Raw genomic sequence first — 26852 nt, 5'->3', positions numbered from 1 at the left:
ATGACAGTCATAAAACAACACATGGGTCATTCCATGTCACTTCAACAAATTTTCAGGACATCCCACACACTGACATGTTTACCAATTGTACCTTAATAATTCAATTAACACACTGTGAACTTTTAGTTTGACCAGATGAATACTTTTTGAGATATGATCGAGACTCGATTTTCATGCGTCCTTATTTTTATTCCATTTTCAGCTTCCAATATCTTAATAACTGCATCACATAGGAAACTGAAATTTGGTATAGTAATACAGCTCCACCTACTCTCTTAGAATATACAAAAAGATCTGCTATACATCCTATTTGGTGGACATGCCAGCCCCTCAAAATTGGAAAAAAGTTTGTCCAGGTTTGAGGCTGGAACATGTTTGGGCCTTCAATAAACAACTTTGCATATGTCTCAGCTCCGTGTAATTTGATCAGCTTTGAGCTATGTACATAGACTGTTCTAATCACCAATGATTAGATAAATATATGCATTGGTTCTAGGGCGAGTCTTTTGAAATCCAAAAAAAAAAAAGATTTTTTTTTTTACTATTTTCATTGGCCTAAAACTGCATTTGGGAATGTAAAAGGAAAATCTAATCTCCGTTTTAATTCATAGTATAAATATTACTCGTTTTTGGGATACAAAACAAATATTCTTTATGTGACTTCTTTATTTTGGACCCCAACTTTGGGGCTATTTCACCACTAGTGGATGTGAACAGTGCTATTACTTAAGTCAAAGAAAAACAGCCGAAGCAAGTTGAGGCCTGCCCTGAATACATTCAGTACATGGATCTGTTGATGTGTAGGTGACTGATGCATCAAAATCTAAAGTGCAGCTGCTTTATATTCAGTTCAAAGCCCTAATCTAAAGTAAATTAAATGGCTCTTCTTAGGCTCCTTAGCTGCAAAAATGACATGCAGAGTCACCTCATATCTTCACTGAAACAAAACCGGTCAATCAAAAAAAAAAAACATTGGTTTCTGTTGGGTCAGTGAAATAAGTCATCCCAAAAAGTGTGTTAAACTTGATACCAACCTTGGGACAATGAGTTACACGCATGTCAGAGATTTTTAATCAATGTAACTAACGTATTATATGGTGCTTCAATGCCTCCGCCTAGTAGTGAAAAGAGGGTCCAACTGGTCATTTATTATCACAATAGTACAGTGTAGTGACATCACAGCTGTGTTACAATAGACACAATGAGGGTGTCAAAGGAAAGAGGGGCATGTCCAAGCCAGATAATGGAGACAAAAGAAACGTAACCTGGAAAACGCTTCGGTCCGACTCATGACGACGAGTGTCAGCTCGCGACAGCGGAAACCCCCCAAACACACACACACACTAAACTCTCCAGCATCAAACCATCTTAAACATAGCTGTGTTAGTCACTGTGTGGCAAATCTCATTGGTCAATTCACACGTACTAATCTGCAGAAGTTAATAATACTCTACAATGTGATAGTTTCGTCTAAGGATCCGGGTGTCAGGTAATCGTTTTTCCTGAAAGAACTGGTGACACATGGGATAATGGTTACTTGACACGCAAAGTCTACATGTCATCATGTCAAAACCTTGCATTTTACATAATGTGGTCAGGGGAGTGGGGTGGAAAGAATTTTTTATGAAAGGTACATTATTTATTTCTAAAAGTAAACAATAGCAGAGGCTACATTTGTAAACATTTAGTTGCTGAAATTTTAGATGGAATAATTTAATATTTGGGTTTTTTCACACGTTAAAAACAATTGAGATTAAAATACCAAGTTTTTCTTGGGAAATGACCGTAATTGTCAAGGTTTTAAATTTCGAAGAAGGAAAGTGTTGTTCCTCAAAGCAGCATTACATCATCTGCATATCGTCTAATAGCGGCTACATGTTAGCACAAGCTCAAGATAACAATATCGACTCAAGCTTTAAGGTTTCTTTGGCAGGAACTGGAGATACATTACATCATGGATTGTTGCTGTTAAGCTATTTTTTAAGTAGGCACAGTGAGCACACTAGTCATACTAAACTGCCCAATGATGCATTGAAGAGTGTAATGTTAAATCGTCCTGGGACTAGCTTCAAGCAAAAAGTCAAACATCCCCTTTTCAAAACAGAAGCATCTCTTATTGTCTTCCATTAGTTTTGTAACACTTTTGTAATTAGGGCTCTTGTTTTGAAGTCAACCAGAAGTTTTGTCAGTAGCACAATGGCAGGTCTCCAAAAATCTCTGAAATGTTGGCATGAAATACATTTTCGTGAGTTTTATGGATCAAATGGCCAGATGTTGATATTCTCCTTGATCACTTTCTTGCTTAAAATGCTTTCAGAACTTTCAAAGGAGGAGAATCAATAGAGATTCTTAGTCAGTGTGATTCCGGTTTTTGTCATAGGTTTGAAATGCATCTTGGGAAACTTGGAAGTATACTTTAGTGGGAACGGCATCATCCTAATCCTCCTAACCAAACTTATAATATATATAGTAGACAGTGGATACTCAATGAGTTTGTAGTGCATAGTGCGGAGCATGCCATTTCAAACACAGCTTATCTCGGCCTTGACAAATCGTTAATCTTAATTTGACTCCCACTTTCCCTTTTGCACATCAAAGAGAAGGCCGCACTGCCGCAGTGTGTGCTGCGGTTTGGTGATAATAGCATCGTGGAGATCACAGCCGATGCTAACAGCTCCCAGATGAGCTTCTGACTGATTAGTGGTATGCGACAGAGCCGCTTGCTGTGGCTGAAAGCAACCGACACATGCTTCATTACACTTCATGTAAACGTGAATGCTTCTGACTTTGTGCGAAGCTCCTCAGATCATTCATTTTTATGATTGTTTAAACATGAACTCTCCAACCATTTGACCATGATATACAAGACTACAGGTGGAGATTTTCTCATACAGTGAAAGGCTGAGGAGCAGGAACTACTCCACCACCTGCTCATGAAGCTTGAATGAGAGCTGGGCAGCTGCTGGTGCGATTCATCACATTTGACAAGCTCCATATAAGGTGACGACAGCATCATTAAGAGCAGAGTAAAACTAGAACAGGCAGTAGCTAATGACTCTTTGTTTTTAAAGTAAATTAGATCTAATCCAGTCCGTGACATTAAACAGCCCCATTTTAAAACGACCAGAGGAAAACTCTTTGACATCTAATCAGTGTATTTCATACAACTTTATAAACAATCTGTGTTATATTAGGTTAACGTAACTGCATGACTAAAGGTCTTAACCATGTTTGAAAAGATTCTAATTTAGACTTAAAGTTTAGTCCCTCCTTTTGGGTCTTTGCGTTATGAACAATCAGTATTGGTAGGGCCTCTGACTTTTCGTGATCGCGTAAAATGGAGGGAAAAAAAAAATGGTATTTACTTTTTGAAACAGAAAAAAAACAATCTAAACCGTTTTTTTTCTAAATTATACCCCAACATGACACGGAAATGCGTCACATGCCTGTTTTGGGGCAACATCAAAACAAGTGATTACATGTCTATAAAGTGTGACAAACAGGCGGATATGTCCGATTCCATAATCCTGTTGAAAATCTTGCCCTACCTGTTATGGTTTTACTCTTAATCATGTTATCCTGTGGTTTAAAATAGTGGGCAGTTCACCTGGTGACACGTTGCGGAAGAAGCATAACACCACTTATTACACATAATGCTTCAGTTTTCGTAAATTGGCTGAAGAATATATACATAAAATGGACTTTAGTTGACAGTATTAACTCAATTCATCATGTTTGGTATGATTTATGGAAGTTAATTAGCTAGTAAAGTCATCTAAACTGGGAAAAATTATGAAACGGAAAGTCGGAAACGAAACGGAGAAGTGTAAAGTGACGGAAATGGGTAAACCCAAAGATGGAGTAGGGGATATTTTAAAAAGGAAAATCAGAAGCCATATATTGGTAAATGGACAATGTCTTAATGATTTTACAACCTGAACCAAGGCAGGGCACACCTTGGACGGGTTCCTCAGTCATACAACAAACTGACCCAAAGAAACAGGCTCTTATGATTACTTCAGGGGCCTCATGAAATGAAGCAGATTCCTTTGAGTGGTGTCGTTGTCATCCATCCAATGGATAACAATAACGACTGCTTTTACAGTATATATACACACAGAACCAAAAATAGCTCTATCCTACAATCTGCTGATTCTTTTCTCTCCCACTTTTCTACTTTCCCTCTTAGAACACACACAGCGTCCTTTTAAACACCTCATATTCTCCATGACGCAGGTGACTCTGTTCAAAGGCAGATATGTCCTATTATACAACACAGCACAAGTGTGTGTGTGTGTGTGCGTGTGTGCACGAGAGCGTGCTTGTTTCCAAGCGTAAAAGGCTTCTGGTTCTGTTGGAGGAGATAGCACACAGCCTCAAACAATATCACTTCATTTGGAAGAGAGAAACGTACGATGAGGAAAACTAAAAAGGCAAGAGGCTCGTAAAAAGGCTTTATATAACCTGCTGACAACCTTAGAGACTGTGCTTTAAAAACGCCAGGCAACGAAACACCGAGCACACACAAACATGTGCTCACATACTTAGTCAATACTAGATGTGATTCAAAGACTTGAAAGAATACATTTACTATGTTTACATTAGAACAAATCAATAAGGAACTTATAAACAACCTTTTGTGCAAATTACGAGCAGTTATTTTATACCATACTATGAATTTTAATAGATTCATGGGGACCCTACTGGAAAAAGCAGGCAAAATATAAAAACATTTGTAGTAAACTTCATAAAAGAGACTGGTCTTCACTTAATTTAAAGTTCTCATTCAAGAGACATATTTAGTTCTATATCAGAGATGAGCAGCTTTTAGCACAGTTGGGGCCACAAAATGTGTCTGATTTTCTGATCCGAGGGCCCCATTATCAACATTTAGAATAATGACCAATCTGAGCATTAATGCACGAACGAACAAAGGGATTTTGTGTGGGTTATTTTGTCATTTTGCATGTTGGTTGTTTTCCGTTTTCGGACTCATTGGTTTGGAGTTTCTTTTTTTAGTCATCTTTGTCATTTTTTAAACTCTTCTGTAATTTTGTATTTTTTTTTGCTGTCATTTTTTCTCTCAGTTCAAGTGAGTTTGTTATTATTTTGTGTTTTTAGGAGTAATTCAGTAATTTTTGTTGTCATTCTGTGTATTTGGAGTAATTTTGTGTATAATATTCTGTAATGTGTAATATATGTAGTCATGCATTTTGTTGTCATGTAATTTGTTTTTTTTTTTAAGTCATATTGGTGTATTTTTGTTATTTTATATATTTTTCTCTCATTTTCTGTGCATTTGTTGTCATTTTATGTTTCTTGTAAATTATTCAGTGTTTTTTGTGATTTTGTATGTTGTTGTTTTGTGTATTTTTTGTTGTCATTTTGTATATTTCTCTGTCATGTTGTGTAATTTTGTAGTTGTCTTGTGAGTACTTTTGTGCATTTTTGGTGTTGTTTTGTGTGTTTTATTTACATTTTGGGTATTTTTGTGGTCATAATGTGTATTTTTCAGTTTAATTTTCTGCATTTCTCTTCGGGGCAACACAATTTTAGACTGAGGGCAAATGGCCTCCGGACCGCAATTTGCCTCAGTTTGATTTAAAGAGAAATGTTTTTAAGGAAAACTCTCATTAGACCAAGTAGGCGCCCTCTTGATTTATCAGTATTTATTAGATAAGTGAGAACTTCCATAAGGAGGATGACCTTAAAGCTCTGAGTGGCAAATTACGTCACAAGCTGGATTTCAAATTAAACCCCAGGTTTAAACTCCATGTTTCAAAAACATCCTTCAACACATATGCAACTATTACAGCATTGTAAGAAAACAAATGATATTTTCATACTGAATGAAATCTGAGGACATGGTCTCCACACGTGTAAGCAGTGACAAAGCTGCAGAGTTTATGGTTGGCAATGGCTGTGATGCAAGTCCAAACACTGTGAAAAGGTTCAGTGTGACAACGTTAAACACAAGTACTATTCACATGACGTGCACACACAGTTAGTCACATGATATGATAAACCTGTGGTAACGGGGGAAGCTATGATCACAGAGCAAAGGCGGACTGTTGAGTAATCTTTGTTCCTTTATTGTTTTCAGTAACAAAAGGCTCTGCTGCCCACTGTTTGTATCTTGTTGTAACCATGTTTTATAAATTTGGGTAAAGTTGACATCATAAACCATACATTTGCACACAACATTGACACAAAGTTAACTGCCCTTATGCCTTAAAATGTCTTTCCTTAACTTTTAAAGCGACCAATAGACAGCCCACATTTTATTGACCTGTATCAGAGCTTTAAAGATAGACAACGACATCGCAGTAGATATAGTATCAGGCATGGGAATAGTTGCTTATTGTCTTATCTGCAGCTACAAAACTAAGCTGATGTTGCTGAGAACAGGAAATACAGCTAAAAACAGCAGGAAGTGACTTTCGGTGAAGGAAGAAGTTCAGCGATGAGGAACAGGAAGAAAAACTGAGGCTGAATGAAGAGTTTATCAGTCAGAGGAAGGAGAAGGGGAACATGGGTAAACGACAGATCTGGATTCATGTGTACGTGACGACAGTAAAGGCAACACAAGCAAAAAACCCTTATCATTGCACAATAAAATGCTTTTCTTTTTAATGCATTAAATATTGCTTCGTTGTTGCAATTTTACACAAGATGAATTTAACCTAAAAATAATTATTTGACACTGTCCACTTGATTACTATTAAATGATTCCCAGGCTAAACCTTTAAAGTTCTTCAATCACTCAAGTACTGCTTTGCCCTATAATGTGGGCTATATGTACTACATAAAACATGTGTATAATATAACCAGATTTAGATGATAACCATTTGGTCAGACTTTCCCAGGGTAGTTATGGTTAAAGATATAGTTTACCCCCACCAGCATGACTAGGGCATTATTTAATAATGGTTTCTGCCAAAATGTTACTGCAAGTTGATGCTAAGAAATGAAAGCTCTTAAAAATTGATTTACATAACCTAATTAAGACAGCTATGAAAATATGTATATATCAATATAGTCAAGACTGTAACAATACATATCGGCAAAATGTAAAACCTGACATATGGCCTAGCCCTAATCTCATACTCTCTCCACATTCCCAGCCTGATAAATCAGCTTGTACTGTATATACTGTATGTACATCCGCACTAATACAGGTCAGCATTAATGTGGGCTGATTTCACAACAGGAGCCCTGCCTTTCTGCCTGAGTCAATCCTTTAGAGAAAATGGTAACATCTGATGTTAATAGAGAAGTCAAACCTTCCTGTGTGTCAGTCTGTTTGCCTTCCTTAGGAAATGAGGTGGACTCACTGTGTGTGTGTGTAGTGTACAGTGTCAGATGATGGTTTTGTTTGGAAATCATCGTCCCTCACACAGCTCATCCTTCACTTTCATTGCTGATTGATTTATGATACCTAACCTAACCACACCCTCTCCACACACACAGCAGACTCGTGGTCAGGTCAGTCCTTAAACTAATATCTGATAAACGGAATTTTTCTGGAATCCAAGTCAACATTGAAGAAGGAAGTCATTCTCTGCTGTGTGTGTGTGGAGTTTAGTTTTCAAGCTTTCTTATCTGCATCAGTGGAAAAAAAAAATACTACACTGTGTATATCTCCAAGGGCACCTGACTGACAGATAGACTGGTTTATAAAGAGATACAGATGTTATCACTTACTCTTCATCTCTCTTACATTAAAAAAAACAGCAGTGCAGAATCTTTACCAACTTTTATGAATGTTTAAACATCATTTTAGGCAAAAACTTGATCCTGGATTACATAATCGTATGTAAAGTCCATCCTTAGGAAATGTTTTAGGCTTCAATTTGTGCCACATGAATAAGTACATACATAAATATTCATCTTGTTCTTTGACAGGGTTCATCTTGATTCTTTATGGGTGAAAAACTGTGATTCTTTTTCCGATTGTCTTCTTTAAAAGCAAAATGGCACCAAATAAAACTGGTAAACCTTCAGTGAAGATGCAACACTAATCTATTTAAATCAAAAATCAGGTTTCTAACCCACATGAATTCATAAAACATTCAATGGAGTCTTGAAAAGTCCTGAAATCTATTTCCTAACAACAGTTACATCACTGAACTGGATTTTCTTACTGATGTGTTGTGAATAAAGAATGCACGCCTAAAATTAACTGCATTGAAATTCTTTATTTCTAGGAAACGTGGAACAAGGTCAAAGAAAGTGCAGCTCAACATACTTGACCCAATTTGAAAATTCTCAGTCACAGTCAACGTAGACATCTGAGAGGAGAGGAAAATTAACTCCTGCTGACATTCATTGAATAAAAAGAGCCACAACATGAGCACTGTCTAGGAAAACCATAATAAAATGTTCTCTATCATGCTATTGTGTAACACACGAAGAACCTTCAGGATTAAAACAGAGCAGTCTGTACAATAACTATAACTGTGATAGAAATGAGCACGTCTGGTAAAAAAAACTTGGAACGTCATACAAACAATGTAAAACTCTGTGCTTGCACGAATTATTTCTAACCTTGTCTACAAGATGGATTCTCCTGGTGTTTACAAACACCATAATCCATCTTGTGCTGTTCCCGCCTTTGCCTTTGAATCTGAACCGAACCGTTTCGAACCAATCATGAGGAAGTTTTGTGGTTTAGGGCGGGATATCCGGGTGTGACAAAGGCAGAAGCGCCGAAGCAAAACTGGCACATGCGCAGCAGCGGGAAGAGGAACTAGCTAGGCTACCGCTATTAGCATAGCTCTAAATCAAAATAGAAAGATGTCGATTGATTTCTGACCAATATATCAATAATCGCAGTATTGTCATATCGTGAGATAATCGTTAGCTGTGTAACGCGTATCGTATCGTGAGGTACCCAGAGGTTCCCACCCCTACATGTGATTGGCTAAAACAAATCATGGTGGGCAGGCGCTTCTCCCAATCAGCTTCAAGCATTCTGTTCATGTCCTTTCCTGGTTACGAAAGTATTCACCAGACACAGACACAGATTGATGGAGAACTCGAGTTAGCAGGAGAGCTACACATCAATCTGGCTCTTGCCAGGTTAATTTCTTTCAGCAATAATGCAAATGAAACACTGGATACTGATCAATACAATACTAGAGGCTCATGATGTGTAAATTTACCTCTACATTGAAGAAACTTGCATTACAAGTATATTAAAAACAGAAACAATTTTGCTAGATGTTTTTCCAAAATGAGTCATTTAACTGACTGTGTGAAAGGTTGACATGATGATTTGCATTAAAGATGATCTGCTTCAGCTTCAGTTAAGTGTGCGTGCATACACGTGGTGTGTGCGTCATGGTGGGGGGTTGGGGGGGGATTACCCTTGAATGTTTTTTCATGAAACAGAGACCCAGTGGTCAGTGTGACATTTACTGACAGAAACGCCATTCATGCACTAAAAAGTGTGCGTGTTTGTGTGTGTGTGTGTGTGTGTGTGTGTGGTGGGGAGTAGGCATAATCACCACTCCAGGGCTGGAGATAAACCCTTCTCTGAGCCAGACGGTTACATCTCATTTCCCCCCCGTCTGCGCGTCCAGAATCAGTTTATCAGTATCTGTGTTTCTCTGTTTGCTCTTATGTTCTCCGGTTCACTCACACTTACTAAATGTCACTCTCTCCCACACATACACACAGAACGCTGCTCAATTGCCTTCTTCAAGACCTCTGGCTTGTTTCTAGGAGCCACTGCTGACTGACAAGTATGCATGGCTTTGCGGTTATTGGTGCGGCTGTTGGTGTGTCAAATAGTGACATATCGAAGAACACAACTGCTTTGTTACGAGATAAAAATGGGACTTCTTTGAATCAGTAAGCGTTTTTTTTATTTTTTATTTTAACTAGATTTATGTTTGAGTAAGTAAAAGTATAGAATAAAGTTTTTCAAGATTGTGTGTGTTTTAATTTGAAAAAGAATAATAAAAAATGTGAAAATGACTTTTTATTCAGTATTTTATGTATTTATTATTAAATACTAGACTTTTCAGGCAACCCCATATGGCACGTGTCAAGTTCATGTCCTGGGGGCCAAATCTGGCCCTTTGGAACATCCAATTCGACCCGCAGGAGAAAGTAAAAATGACAGAGAAAACATGAATCATTGTGTAATATAAACAAAATTTGCAGTTCACAATATTCCTAGTGCTGATAACATGATTGCAGTCATTTTTAATGTTCAAATGTAAAAAACTTACATTCTTACAAAATCCTTCAATGATTACATAATATTTCCTTTAATTAAATTGAAATTGGTGACAAAATTGAAGTGAAGACCCTTTTGGGACTGATATTTATCACTTGTTGCTTATATTTAGTCGGTTTCTTACATATTTTGTATATTATGTGTACGTAGATGTGCAAACTAGGGCACAATAATATTGAAATTATTCGTTTTCCTGCATAAAATCTGTGGCCCACTTGAGATCAAGCTGCTCTGTATATGGCCCCTAAACTAAAATGAGTTTGACACCCCTGCCATATGGAGTCACAACCTAGAGTTTATGAATCAATGTACTTCAAAAGGGAGGCTTTAAGTTGACAAAACCAGTCCCAGTGTTAGTGGTTTCAATAAGGTTATGCAACATTTTCTATATTCAAAATAAACAGCAAGCGTTACCAAAACAAGCACATTCTTCAAATTTCTCATTGCCAACATTATAAAAAAAACTTCCAAGTTGTGAAAATAAATACACATCAATTTACCCTCAAACATCTCATTTACCAATCCACAACCAATACTTTTCTGCAGAGGTTCCACATGTGGCACCACAGCATTTCGGTTGTGGTAAACCACCACCCAAAGGTTAGCGCTCCATTTCAGGTCTGAAACCACACCCCAAAAAACTGCAGGTCACGACCTCTACTGCTGCAGGGCTTTAAACGACCACAATGACACATTGTGCATCCACTCTAAGCACAATGACAAGGGGAACCATGGCTGCTGTTGTGAAAGGCCAAGTTTGGTCCATGACTGATATAATAATGATGCACATATACAAGCCATAATCCCATTCGTTGGTGGGAGTGTCCCAGTGTGCAGTCCAGGGACAAGTTTCAGTCCCTGCAAAGCCACATATTTTGGGTTTTATTCCAATCTAAGGCTCAGTCTAGACTTAATTCCCACAGGGGTCCACGTCACAGCTTGGGGGGTGTTTTAGGGATATGGGTATAGAGAGGATCCAGACTCCTGATGACACTTTCACTCTACATTACACAGAAATTAAATAGCTTTCGTTTCATGCAGCGACTGCTAGTTTTGTTATTTTCCAAAAAAAGACAATAAGCACAACAATAGACGTTCAAAATGTAGGTTAAACCTGCTTTTAAAACCAGCCGAACAGGATTAGTGCTCAAACATGGGGTTATTATGCAAATAAACCTGCCAAACAACACTGGCAATTCAAAGATGTAACATTACCGTCTCTGGAGAACAGTTAAAGTCGGTTGCAAAACATTAAAGCTGCTATCTGGGGTTTCTGAGAAACATCTCCGTGTCCCGCCCTCCATAGCTCCACTTCCTCCCACTGCCTGTGCAATCTACCAAAAGCCACGCCTCTACTTTTCTGAACGCACATCGCGGAACATAACAAGGTCACATCAGGTTGCATTGATATAGGTCTATAGGTCAGGTAAGAGCCAAAATCATATTTACCTGTTTGCTGTTGTGACGCGTGGCCTTGTTTCCGTGCACAGTTCTACATTCACTTTGATTGACAGTCTCAAAAACAGGAAGTCAAAGCCTATTGGCTGGGCATATTCGGCAATTGTTTCCATTTGTATAGGGGTCTATAGGACGAAAGAGGGACTTATATACATGAATGTATATGAATGACCACTGGCAGTAAACCATAGTAAAAGATTTTTTCACATTTCAAAAGAATAATACATAAACATAGATTTCTCAGAAACTCCGGATATCAGTTTTAATGATTGAGATATAAAGAAGGAAGAAATTCATCACCGTTGAAAAGAAATTGTTCAAAATATATGCGAATGATTAGGCTCAAATATTTTCAACTGTAAGCGCTTACTTTATTATCTGAAATTATAAAATATTATTTAAAAAAATATACTTGTGACCTGCCCCAACATTTCACAATGTTAAGAAAAAAAATTCTGGCAATGTATCTTTTGTTGGTAGCATGTATACAACCATTAGTTATTAACTTTTACTACATGATTCAAGAGTACCGTAGTATGAATGTAGCTTGCCTTCAATATTTAATGAGTAAATAAAACCACCAAAAAACGACAGTAGTTTCAAAGTCATTTTTTTTAGATAATAAAATGTTAATATCTGAAAGCACTTGTATATAGTGCCTTTTAAGAATTGAATGTTAAGACTATTCTATTTGTTTTTATTTGTATATTTCATATGAACCCCGAGTCTGAAATAAAGGTATCTAGCCATTTAAATATTTTTAAAAGATAAAATCCAACTGTTTCAAAACTGCTACAACAAAAAATAATCCCCCAACAACATAAGGTATAAAAGGTTAGTCAATATACAAGTGCATGAGTTATAAAAAGTCTAAAGTGCATGAGGTATAAAAAGTTCATCAGTATAAAAGTGCATGGTATACAATATTAAAAGCACACAAGTTCAGAAAGAGACAGTATTTCATGTCTTATTATATATGATTTGATATGTTTCAATCAAAAAGTCAAAAATAACTCAAATAAAGAATAAGAACGTGTGGCTCCTATTCATTGTTAGGTTCCTGTGTCAATTTACAGAATAAAGTTGTTTTTGTTTTGTTTTTTTAAATGCACATTGAGCACATTTAGTGCTGACCTTCGTCTGAATGTATGAGGAAAAAAACGTAATTTATTAAAAAAATAAAATAAAAATAGAGTCAGACTGTATCAGGGAACTTTGAGTTCATTCTTGCTTATTCTGCATGTCTGCTCTGAACAACAGGTGATTTAACTTAAAGTTGTCTAATATCGCATAAGCTCCGTATTCTTTCTTTAAGATATGTATGCCGAATTACAATATGGCAAGTTAAGTTACGTTAAAGTTCACCAAGTAATGCAAATGTTTTGTGGTCTTTCGTTAAGAGACTGAGGAAAATTAATTTATCATATGTTTAATTGCACTTCTGAACGACGCCTCTTTTGAAATGTGGACACTTAACAGCAGCGTTTTTACTTCTTTTACCATCCCTAATCATTGAACACACAACACAAACAGCTTAACAGGAGGTTGTGCAGACAGAAAATGTCATTTTAACAACGTTTACCTTGCTTTCCGTGACTTTTCCGGAGGGTTTTTTGAAAAACGAGGTCCTGGCCGTGAAAAAGTACTCTTCGGAGTCTTCCTCCAAACTGCTGTAGCCACTGCTCATCGTGCTATTCCACGTCATTTGCGGACAAAACTTCTGTTTTCTGACCCGGCTACATCAAATCCCTCAAAAAACTGAACCGATAAAGAATGGAAACCCTCCCCAGACACGACAAGTGGTCCTAAAATTATGTGTTCGCTCGGTCAGAGCACATTTCCTCCTTCAAATCAGCTCCACTGTCTCCGACTCTCCCGGTCACACGCTTTTACTCCACCGGCATGTCAGCAAACACTTAAAAGTTGTATAATTTACATGTTTTTAAAAGAAAAGTCAGAAATAACTTAGAAAAACTCAAAATATTAAACGCTAAATTGCCCTTAATCCAAATGTGAGTAGCTTTACTCACACGACGCCTCCGGTCGGTTTAAACGACTGTTGAATGGATGGCCCAGACTGACAGCAGCTACAGTAAGGCCCCGCCCACTACCCGAGCAAGCCAATCATATGGCTAATGATTAACAAGAATACGCCCTAAATGACAGAGCAGCCAATGAGAGCTTAGATTGTAAATTTGAGGAAATATATTGCAAAATAACAGTGAGGTTGTTGTGTTTGGAAATGTAAAGCCACAGTTCCCATAGTTCAGAGATGGGCAACTTTTGTCAAATAGATGGGATTTTTTCATCTGAGGGCAACATTTTTTATTTATTTTTTTAAACCTATATTTGTTGCTTTATGCATTTATATATTGAACATTCATTATAATATGCAAACAAAACTGAACAGTCCCCAAACATGAACATATGGCAATATCAAGAGTCATAATCAAATAAAGATTACATTTTTTTATTATTAAAAAAGAGGGAAAACAAATAAAGAACGATTAAACACAAAAATATTGTAATATTGAAACTAATATAGTAACTAAAAACATCCTATGAAAAGAATAGCACTATAAATTAAAATTAATGAATAAAGAAATACATTTTTCTCTATTATTTTTGTTAATGTTTTGTGCGTTCCAAATAATTTTGTGTATTTCTGTTGTCGTTGTGTATGTTTTTGGAGTCATTCAGTTTTTTGTTTTTGTTGTTTTGCGTGATATGAGTTATTATCTCTGCCGAGGAGGTTACATTTTCACCGGCATTCATTTATTTGTTTGTCTATTAGAAGGATTACATCAAAAGTGCATAACAGATTTTGAATTATTTTTAACCAAAAACTGACCTTACGCAATACAAAATTCCATTACATTTTGGAGCGAATCCTGATCAATATAGACCCTTTGATTGTTTGTAAACATTGTGACATATTTTGTTGGGTGGGGCTTAGCCTGGAGGTAAACCACCATAGATATATATAAACACTAGATGACTTATCCGCGCTGTTAAGACGATGGGGACGTGACCCCGCTCATTACGTCAATATCAATGGTGCATGTACTAGTTAAATAACCCTAACTTGTTCAATTTCAAACCAATTTTCAAATGGCAAGCAGCAATTTCAATATGTACAAGCATCCTATGGCATACCAACTGTACGTATAATAAGGTTTGTAATAAGGCAAACCGTTTGTAAATCAGTCAATGTTTCATCAAGTTAAGGGTATTTTTGTTTAAGCTGATCACTCACCTTCCAACAGCTATCGTAGAGCGTGTCAGAATGTCAGAACGTCAGTTGTCTGAGGTAAGATGGTCACCGTTGAGCTACGCTGGCAAATCCCGCTTGCGTCATCTAGTATCTATATATATCTATGCTTTAGCCAGTGGCGTTTTTGTTGTATTGTTGTACATTATGTTATAATGGTAAGGTCTACCACTTTTAGTCAGTTGCAGAAATAAAAATGTGGGCAAAGATGCATCCTACATAATGTTATGTTGCAATGAAAAGATTCAAGAAAACTCGACTAATTCACTTGCATTTCTTGTTATTGTTAACCATTTTCTATTCAACACTATTAAAAAAAAAAAAAACACGCACACACACTAAAATAAATTAGAAATCAAGGTATACCTAAATCGACAGGCATCAGAGCAGTGCTAACGTTCAGAGCTTTGTCCTCCTGCCTCAAGGAGTAACAAATAAACCCAAACTACATACTTTAAAAGTGTTCAACACTTTCAATCTGCATGTGTTTAATCATTAAGACCAAAGTAGCATTTATCACAGGGTGGGATTTTTCAGGGGTTTTAAAGCTTCCATAACGCTTAAGTGTTCCTATTCAGATCCATAAAGGCTGGATTAAATCAGACTTTGTACCTCATCACGACTGTTTGAAGGAAAAAAAAAACTGTGAAGGTAAGCAATGTTGATTCAAATGTTAAAATCAACTGAAGTTGTTAAAGTGCCTTCATATTTACTCAGCAAACCTTAGACGAGGCTTCTAGGCAAAAAGAAAACACCATGGAAACTAGTGACTAACAGCACTCTCAAAGTCTTTAAGACAAGATAATGAGAGAATACTAAATGCCAGAGTGATTATGTATATTATGTAATGTAAAATGTGACTGAAATTTGGGGGTTTGGCCATAATTTACTTATTTCTTAAAAAAAAAAAAAAAAAAAAATCTTATAAACCTTTTTAAAGAGTAAATAAACCACAAACCCATTTTTTTCTGCTGAACATACAGTATGTATTTGGGTATTAAGTAGTGCTGTTTATTAATCCTAGTCCCACTCTTCACAATTTAGTAAAATTATTTTGATTTTGCGTATTTAGCTGTAAAATGTCCAAAATACTGGCCTCTAAGGGTGAACACTGGCTACTACAATTGAATTTTGCTATTGGCTGAAACAGATTCTTTAAGATTGCTCTGCATCATCAATGGTCACTGTTGTGAGCATTGATTGACAGCCCAACTGTGTTCCGTGTGAAACAGCCGCTGTAGCGGTGCCGTTTTTGACTCTGTGCTTCTATAAAGAGCAGATTCTGCGCTAATCAGAGTGTTCATCAAGCTATGTGTGTATTTACAGACACATCTATGTTATGAGTGTATTCTCGTCTGTCTCTGTGTGTGCCCGTCTTATTGCTACGTGTGCGAGGTGGTGGGAGAGCAGGACAGTTTGCCCCTGAGTGGTGTCTGTAAGGCTGTGTGAGCTTCACTTTGTGATTGTGTGGTTGTTGTGACAAATCTTATGAACTCACTATGTGTGTATATTACCGTCTGTCTCTGCGCACAGCTGTGTGGGCGTGTCTTACTGCTACAGCAGTAACGCCCATAATCAAGGCATTTTTTTTCATTTCTCTCCAAGTGGCAGGGGTTTAGTTACTCTTTAAATGATCTTTTGTGGTATTCATGTGTCACTGAAGCACTGTGTTGTGAGTGAGTAAATCACTGGATCAATGCTTGAAGTAAACACTCACACACTCCTGCACATGTGAATGTATGTAAGACACATTATCAACATTCATGTCAGCATGTAGAATATTGACCAATCTGAGTATTACTGGAGTATTAAGTGAAAAAGTTTTCATTGCTTTTATATATATATATATATATATATATATACTGTATTATTCCCTAATTTAGTGTGCTTTGGGAGTAATTTTGTATACTTTGGTTGTCATTTTTAAATATTTTAAATAGTTTTCTGTCCTTTTGTGTATTTTTGGAGTCTGAGGGCTGCACGTGGCCCATGCCTGCATTATTGGGCCTGATGGACCAGATTAAATAAAGGATATTGAGCTGAACTGAAATCCTACACACCTTCATAGCATTAGATATCTGATTATAAGAGGAATGTTATAGCAGCCTGCAGCTGCTTTCAACCTTATCTGTGTGTGTTTTGGATAAACCTCCACAGCAGTTTGAAGGACACATTTCTGGTTTGGCTGCCTCAGATTGGTCAAACTTATTTTTGGTTGCCTTTCCAGCCCGATTGGTTTTAAATTCCTGCCTTTGTGTTGACCCAAAACTAACCCTGATCTGATACTCACATTTTCTATCAACAGTCAGTTTTTAATTGCCATTAACCTGTTAGCTATGTTCTATGACAATATTTTCTATCATTTTCACCATGAGCTTCCATTTCCTAAAATATGATTTTCTCTGTTTCATGAGCTATTATTTTATGTTCTCGACGTGTATACAAAGCAAAAAGAAGACTTAAAATGCCAACAAAGAAGAGGAACAATAGATCAATCAATTTGCAAAAGACTGACTCTTTAAAGCGTTTTTACTGCCTCATTAAGAATGATCAGTTTGCAGAAATGTCTCTGTAACATCACTAAGTCTTACATGCTCACATCACATTAGTTAAGTTGCACACAATGAGTAAAAAAGGGACTCTATTGCATGTTCTTAAAACAAAGTTAAAATTGCGCTTTTTTGCATCCAGAATGAAGAAAATACAAAGTTGAGTTGAAAAAAACATAAATCCTTCCAAATGATTGTTTTGCCAATTTCCCCCAACAAACTAAATTAAAAGACTATTTTTACTGTTTTTCGTAAACAGGAATCCCCCGACTTTGGACCAGGAGTCGACCACAGCCAGGATCAAACCCCTCACATGGTGGAGGTTACAGACTGAGGTATGTGCTGTGTGTGTCCACTGGTGTTAATCTGCTGCCCAGGCGCTTTGGCCTGGAGCCAGTGTGGTAAAACATTGCTGGCATTCTTGTGAGGGCAACCACTCACTGACACCCAACCACTGTAGTGAGCATTTCCCACGACACCCCGACACACAGCGGGTTTTCTGCTTTAAAATCTAATATGAATCCCATGTTTTATACTAGTCAGAGGTGAAAGTAATGGAATACAAGTACTCATGTTACTGTAATTGAGTTGCTTTTATGGGTACTTGTACTTTGTTGAGTATATTTCTAAATCAATCATTTTACTTGTACTTAAGTACGTTTTAAAGGAAGTATTTTGTTACATTTCTACACCCAACGTCACTGTGTAAATTATCATCTTTTCTTTTAAAATGATCCACGCACATTGTGTAACTACAAAAAAAAAAAAACAGACAACAAACAAATGCATCACATCATAGCCGACCAATCAGATTAAATGTAATGTACGGCGCCAAAACAGCATTTAATGACGGTTATTTTCACAGTTTTATAATTAAAAAATGTTGCTATACTTAGAGTCTGAGAATCTTTTTTATTTTGAATTGAATTAATAAGTGTTATTACCAAAAAAATAAACATGGGGGGTAAAAGTAACTAGAAACTTTTACTTTGAGTACTATTAGGGATGTCCCGATCAATTTTTTCACTTCCAATACAATACCGATATTGCCGCCTTGAGTATTGGCCGATACCTATATCAATACATTGCGATATTAGTGCGAATCATACGTACTTTTATTACTTATTTTGTAGTGTGGAATGTTAGAAAAGGCTTGATCAAGTGATGTTACTCAAACAGAGAACAATAGTCAACAATTCAAGTTCACTTCAGTTATTTTTTACTGTCAGTATATGGTGGGAACAACTGATGGTGGGGACAATAACAAAAATGCTTATATCGGAGATTTTAGATGAAGTCCGATAAAATCTGTTATCCGTTTTCTGGCTGATATTGGACGGATATCCAATATCAATATCAGATCGAGACAACCCTAAGTACTATTTAATTGAGCTACTTTTTACTTGTACAAGATCATTTTATGTATACTTACTTGTACTTAAGTACAATTTAAATCAAGTAACAGTACTTCTACTTGAGTAGTATATATCAGTACTCTTTACACCTCTGATACTAGTGTCAGTTTAATTCAGAATTTCAATTTAACAGACAGTAAATCACAGTCAAAGTCCAGCTGATTGACTTTCTTGTAGTTTAAAAGCACTTTTAACTCCATTATGGCACAGTCCAGTGTTAAAAACAACAGTGTGTTGTGCACACACTGACAAGGGTTTAGTTAAACATTAAACTGCTGACAAAGCTTCAAAAGGCACAAACTGACTGTTGCCTATTCTCTGTGTCGACTCGCAGTGAAAACATCGTCAACTAAAAATATTTTTATTTCAAGAAGTGGCTTGATTTCTTTGGCGCCATTCGTAGGGGCTCAGACTCTATTATTTTCCCCCCAACTCGTATGATTTTAATGGGCGTGAATTAGTTTGTGCTAAGTAAGCATAACAAAGAGAAAGAACATGTTTTTTGTATTTGAGGCTGTATGAGGTGGTGGCTGTTGCTTTGGGAGTGTGAGGAAAGCTTTCCTCTGCCTTCATGAGAGTGAAGAGTGAAGACAGCTACAGGTCAAAGTTATAGGAATGGGTAATATTTAGCAAACTAAGAAGAAAAGAAGCTGGAAAAGGTCACCGCAGGGAGAAAGGTGGAAATAATATCTCGTTAAAGAGCCCAGTGAGCTCACCCAGTAAAGATGGTGTCACCCAGGGCAGGTGTTGTTTGCACACGTGCACAGGTGTGTGTTTGTTCGTCTTGACTCTGACTCTGATCAAAGGCAGGTAGATGGTGAGAGTTCTTTAAAGACACATCAAAACATCCCGTGGTTCAATTCAAACATACAGAAGGATTTAGATTTTTTTACGGATCCCACACACGAAGATAAAAAAAAATCAGGTATAAAAGAATTTTGATCGCACTGTGTGTGTAAGCTTCGATAATCTCAACACACACACAGAACGACTCTGTCCCACCACCGAGCTTCCTCCAAACCCAAAATCTTAAGGAACCAAACAAGATCTAACAACATGATCTAATGCAGCATTCCAAGCTACTCGAAACTTATGATTTTTCTACCTCCCACTAGGGCTGGGCGATATGTACCAAAATTTATATCTGGATATTTTTTCTTAAAATGGCAATGTACAATATGAATCTCAATATTTTTAACTCAATAAAGTCTTACCAGGAGTCGTACAATTCTGGATTAAATCTACTGATGAAAAATGCCACACTGACACATTTATTAACATACAGCTGAACAATATGTGGCATTTTTGGCTTTTTGTTCTATAAAGGACGGCATGTGTGAGTGAGTTCTGTAGTGTGGCTTGTTAAGGAGAAGGTCTGGGTTAGGACTAGGGATGCAACACAATGGAAATTCTTGGCCGGAACCGAAAACGAGAGTTCCAAGTTGGCTGGAACGCAGCATTATGTGTTTCCCTGTCAGCTCACTTCTTGATTGGATACCTTCTGTTCCACGTCACAAATCCTGGGGTTCATGAGTCTGGAGTCGTCGGCTTTGCCCACAAACACACACGAGGAGTTTCAGCCCTGACCCTTTTCAGAGATAATCATCAGGACAAATTCACTCCTGAAACACCTTAAACCACAGGATAATCCTTCCATCCATCCATTTACTGACCCGCTTGCTCCTTTTTTCAGGGTCACGGGGGTCTACTGGTGCCTACCACAGGATAATCTGACAGGAAAATCCTATAAGATATAAGATCATTTGGTGTTTGCCGTCCTTGGTCGGGAAGGGGGAAAGTTGGGACATAAACAGCCCGTTTGTCTTCATGATGTCACCTTGCTTTACGTAACAAACTACACTAGTAAATGAAGAGAAAGATGCAACTTTAAGGTAGACAATGAATTATCTGTATATTCAGTAAAGTTATATTTCTAATTATCTAAGTGAAAAGCTTGACCAGTGTGTGTCATAAAAAAATTATGTTTCTAGCTGTGGATCGGAGCCCTTTGAAGGAAACAGTCATGTATACTTAATGTAATTACACAGTCCCAGGTGGCCAGACCGCGCTTTGGTGCTTCAGGGGTCAATAATCATTCAAGTACCGTCCATCTGTGGTCTGTTAGCACTTAAACTGGCAAAGCACAGGAAGATGCAAGGAAAAACTAAAAGGAGGCAGATCCATTGCTTCAAGACACAGGAAACTTGGTGAGGCCCTCTGTGGTGTGTATGAGAGTGTGTGTGTGGAGACTCATGTCTTTGTGTTACAGGTGTTGGATGGATGCACAACCCGAGCCTCCCACGTAGCCTCAGGGGCCTGTGAAACTGATCCAGAAGCTGAATTATCGCTGCATTGTTCGTGTAGAGGTGGATCACATGTGAGCGTTGTGACTTTTTGAAGGATTTCAGAAGCTTATAGATCAGACGTTGGCAAATGGCAGCCCGGGGGTTACACACTACTGGTATTCAGTTTATATTTGTGCAGCCCCTACAGTAAATGTACATAATTACTCCAAAAACAGCACAAAAGGGCAACAAAAATACAGAAATTTACAATAAATTGCACAAAAGACAAGAAAAAGGCAAAATATTTACTCCAAAAACACAGAAAAATGCCAAAATACACAAAATTACTCAAAAAAAATGCAAAAAAATACTCAAAATTACTTAAAGAATTGCACAAAAGAACAACAAAAATACACACATTTAAAATAAATTGGATAAAAGACTAGAAAAATGCAAAAGATGTACGCAAGGACAACAAAATACACACATTTACAATAAATTGCACAAAAGATGAGAAAAACCGCAAAAATGTTCTATAAAAACACATCAGACAACTACAAATGTACATAGAAATAAATGTGTATTGTATGAAACTGTATAAAAAAATATACAAAATAACAACAAAAATACACTAAACTACAACAAAAAATTTAAAAAAAACACACAAAAGAATACACCACTCCAAAAACACACAAAACCACCAAAAATTACAGAAAATGACATAAAATGACAACAAAAATACACAAAACAACAAATACAAAACAACAACAACACACTTCTACATCATCTTTTTGTGGCCCCCGCTGTGGTAAAAATCGCTAGTCCCTGTAATAGATTGTATTTTGTAAGGTTTGTCCCTGCATCAGTGCGTTATCCCCCGGGCTGCACCCAGTTATTCATCCTGACAGGAAAAATAGTGACTGTCATGTGATCAAAGGAGCAGAGGAATGCAGTCGGAGTATCACATCATCAGTGATGTGCGTTAGATTCAGACTTAAAGGCAAAGGCTTCAGACGTATAGGTTACACTGCAGCTGGGTGAGCAGATGAAGCTCCCATAAAAACATCAGAGAAGCAGAAGAGAGGACACTGGCCGTCAGATATCAGCTAAGACTTTTTAATGCACGCTAGGAAAAACAATTAATACAACTGCATCTGCACAAGATAGAAATGTAGATTTACAGCATCATGTCATGGCTAATGTATTTCTAACAAGAGCAATTTAATGACAATAAAAACAGGATGGAAGATCTTCTAGTGCACATGTGTCAAACTCAAGGCCAAATCTGGAATTAGTTTTTGATAAAGTTTGAGCTTAGATTTGTTTTTGTTTTTTTACCGTATTTTAGTTTAACTAGATTTATATTTCACAAAGTGAAAGTGTAGAAATACAGTTGTTTAAAATTATTTGCCGTATTTTATTTTATTTTCAAATAACAAAAAATAAATAAAAACTTTTCAAAAATCTATTTTCATTTTTCCAGAAATTTCAGGCGACCCCATTTGGGGTCCCAACCCCAAGGTTGAAAAATGCTGATTTAGTGGCTCCTGAATAGATTTATTTCCATAGTTTCTGGTCATCTCACACATGTGGTGGCACCAAGACTGACACTTTATTTGTTAATTTTGCTCTCTCTCTCTCTCTCAAGTACCCCCTGTAGTGCCATCGCATACCCCAAGGGATACACGTACCCCATTTGAGAAACACTGCTTTAGACCATCCAATTCTGCCCACTGGAGACAGTTAAAAAAACATAAATTATTGTCGAAATTACCAAATAATTCAGTTGTAGATATCTCAGCCCTTCTAAATACACAATTTCAATGAAACTCTACTATATTTAGAGGATTTAAATTTTCCCATGCTTTTATCGCATGATTGCACTCATTTTAAATCTGAAATTGTTAAAATAATTCAATTTTCCTTAAATTATTTCACATAATTTTCCCAAATTAAATAAAAACTGGTCACAAAAACAATGAAATATAAAAGACAAAATCCTGCAGGGACTGATATCTGTCACTGGATATTGTCAGTGCCTTACTTCATGTTTCATTAATATGTCGTGTAAAGTGCAAACTTGGGGAGATAATTGTTGAAATTGCTGGTTTGCCCACCTAAATTCTGCACCCACTTAAGATCAAACTACTTCATATTTGGCCCCTGAATTAAAATGAGTTTTTTTTTTTATTTGCAAAACCAAATTTATTTTTTTCAGTTTTGGTTTAATCAGTTTAATCTTCAGTTTTTTCCACAGTGCAAATCATGTACATTAGCTGATTAGAGCTGTGTTGTGATTGGTTAAACTATTTCTAGGTCAGAAAAACCATTTAGTAAAGTTTGACTGAAAATGGACCAACTCAAATAAGTCTAGTATTTTATTTATTTATTTTTTCCTAATCCTACACTGTGCGCCCCTAAGGGAACATAGTGTAGGATCTGCCTTTTTTCCCCTCTCCTTTCCTCCAGTTTTTCCATTTTTCATCTAAAGATATGGGGCGGCGCCCTTGTGGCGACCCACAGTTCTCCCGCTCCTGTCCTCCTATGTTATATGTGTTTTTGTGTTTCTTGGACTGCATGTAACTGAAATGCAAAATTCCCTTTTGTGGGATGAATAAAGGATATCTCATCTCATCTGCTTTCTTAAAGAAATTTGTGCAATTTTAATTAACATTTTTTGTTCAGTCTGAAGTAAAAAACTTGAACTATAACAGGTCTGATCCGAACTGCAGTCTCTTTCACACACACACCAATGAAAATGCAGCTGAATTTGCCTGAATTCTATTTTTTAGTTCAAACAAATGGAGGAAAAAAAAGTTATTAGAGTCATTTGAGCATTCCCCCATTTTAATCTCATTTTCTGAGTGTTTCTTTTTTGGTTTCACAATGAGACACCTCATTCATGTTATCAGTGAAGCAGTGTGACCTTTGAGACTTCATTTATTTACACAGAATCAGATAAAGATTATTGATCTTTATCTTTTACTTTCCTTTTTGATTCAGAAGTAGAAACACAAAAGTTTCATTACTGAAGCCAAATAAGTAGCAGTATGTTTCCCCTCCCTGATACAGATCTGTGGTTTCCTTTGAGTTTCTCGTGAGTGAAGCAGAAAAATGACTTTGTTTTTGCATTTGCTTGGGTCAGTTTGCAGCTTCGTACATACTTCCTTTCCACTTCTGAGAGTAAACTGGGTTTTATTCATTAATTGCTCATCAGCAGTTGTGTCAATATTTTCAAAAACTGTGCTGACGGACCTGCAGTCAATTTGACACAGAAAGTTCTGACCCCATTCAGGATAAAATACAGAATTCAGTGACTTTAAAACATTGAAACAGCTTTCACTTTGTTGAAGTGAAAATATTAAACCACCTGATTAAGATTCAGCTTGCTTACATCAACATTACACATAAATCTTGACTTGTTCAGAAAACAACAGGAATGAATGGTAGCCTTAAATTAAAACGATCACATATGAGACCCAGATTTTACAATTGGCATCTTTTTTTTTTTTCCTATAAAGCATTTTCATTTCCTCGTTTAATACGAACCTTTAGATAATGATTAAAAGAGAATCTGAGGAGCAGCTGTTGTAGCTGGATTAAAAGCTTCAAACTGGGAACCACAGAGTAGATTTTATAGTCCATGGTTTAGAATCTGTGGGTGGGTTTTTGGATTTATTTTTTTTATATTTATGGTTAGTGAAGGTCTGTTTTGGATTTATTTTTGAAAGGATGCATGCAGATGATTAAGTAGTGCAATCAGAGAGATTAAAGTCTTCAATGTTGAAAAATGAGAGTTAAAATTGTCCTTTAAATTGTCAATATTTGGGTTCCACTTTTAGTCACCATCTTGTTAAAATGAAAGCTGCTAATTATTTATCGGATAAAGACAAAAATAAATAAATCAAAGGTCATTTGCTAAAAAAAAAACCATGTATAAGGTTGAAATTGACGCTCATGACAAGGTCAGAAAAGTTTCGCGCATTGCATTGTGGGATGTGGAGTCCTGTAGACGGATGCATAAAAGTATTTTTTTTACTTTATTCTTACCGTGTTTTACTGTGTTTCTTCACCAGACACAAATTACAGTAATTCACTTTACACCATTTTGTTTTAGTTCGTTCACGGTATTCCCAGTGATATCACCTCACTCTGCGAGACAATTTGTCCAGATTCTGATCTTCACTTGTACGCCAAAAAAACACACACATCTGTCATTGAACATAAGAAATATGATACAAAGTCACTTTAGTAGAGTTTTTGGGGGCAAACTCAAGACATCACGGTAAGAATTTCTTAAACTTTTATGCACCCTTTTACGGGACTCCGCATCCCACAATGCAATGTGCAAAACTTTTCCAACAATCTCAATAATAGAGTTTTTACAGTAAAGATTAAAACAAACTCCTCAGTGGCAATATCTACCTTGTACAGCTTTTGTCTTGAGCAAATTTATCTTAAATCTATTGATCAATGAGGCCTAAAATCTTTGTATTTTTCTGATAAAAAATTACAGGTATCATTTCTAGCAGTTTTCATTTTACAAGACGGCGACCAAGGATGTATTCGAAATAGCATACTCTGTACTATGTACTACAAACTGAATGAGTATATACTGACTACTATATACAATAAGTATGATTAAGATGATGAGCGTTCCCACTGAAGTATACTTCCAAGTTTACCAACATGCATTTCAAACCTACAACGACAAAAACCTGAAGCACACTGAGGCTAAACATCTCTGTTGATTCTCCACCTTTGAAAGTTATATTTCTTTAGTACTTTAAACATAACTCTGCTAACAGACAAACCAATCAATGCCTGTGAAAGTATTGCCATTACCTGCTTAACGGAGGCAGCAAATGTCGAAGGTTGAAATTGACACTCAAAAAATTATTGTGGACTGTCATAAACTCTTCAGCTGTGTTTTAAATGGCACACTATACACTACAAACTCAAGGAGTATATACTGTCTACTATATAGTACAAATATGGTTAGGATGAAGTATAATTTGTTTACCAAGATTTATTTCAGACCTCCAACAACAAAAACCTGAATCACACTGACAACATGTGCTCATTTGATCCACACAACTCACGTATACACATTTTATTCCGACATTTCAGAGATTTTCGGTGACTCTCCATGGTGCTACTGATTAAACTTCCGGTTAACTTCAAAACAAGAGCCCTATTTAAAAGCGTTAAAAAACCAATGGAAGACAGCTTGAAGACAGTCCCAGGATGATTTTACGTTCCGCTCGCAATGTATCATATTAAGCCGGGCCCGCGGAATGTCTCCGCGCCATATAGCACGTACCACGTTCCCAAGAATTCAGTCAAATGACTCAGTTCATGACTCCCCGGGGCCCCATTCATATATTGTTATGTGCCAATGATTCGGTACCACCAACCGTCTCGCAAATACATGAGAAATCAACTTTCATTTTTTTTTCTTTTGGGGACTCAAATCGAAAATCAGGCTCCGAGGGGTTGATGCGTACACATCCATAGATTATAGCTACCAAATTTCAGCCCGATCCGTTCACAAATAAGAGAGGAGTAGTGATTTTAACTAGTGTATACAACAACAACAACAACTACAACAGCAAAGTGAGTGGTGTT

General features: G+C 36.7%; 1 protein-coding gene across 2 annotated transcripts in view; it reads right to left on the bottom strand.

Moving 5' to 3' along the window:
• rassf3 (Ras association domain family member 3) overlaps window positions 1–26852 on the bottom strand; it is a 74308-nt gene that overhangs the window by 23553 nt on the left and 23903 nt on the right. The window contains exon 1 of one of the 2 annotated variants that reach the window (XM_028449930.1): window positions 13287–13757. The exons of the other annotated variant lie outside the window; for it this stretch is intronic. Coding sequence (XP_028305731.1) covers window positions 13287–13409 — 123 coding nt within the window. The 5' untranslated portion in view covers window positions 13410–13757. Of the gene's footprint in view, window positions 1–13286; window positions 13758–26852 lie in introns of those variants that run through there. 2 annotated transcript variants of the gene reach the window in all.

Source organism: Gouania willdenowi, chromosome 6 (genome assembly GCF_900634775.1).
Source record: "Gouania willdenowi chromosome 6, fGouWil2.1, whole genome shotgun sequence".
In the NCBI taxonomy this organism is placed as follows: domain Eukaryota; kingdom Metazoa; phylum Chordata; class Actinopteri; order Blenniiformes; family Gobiesocidae; genus Gouania; species Gouania willdenowi.
This window is presented reverse-complemented; position numbering and strand designations above follow the sequence as displayed.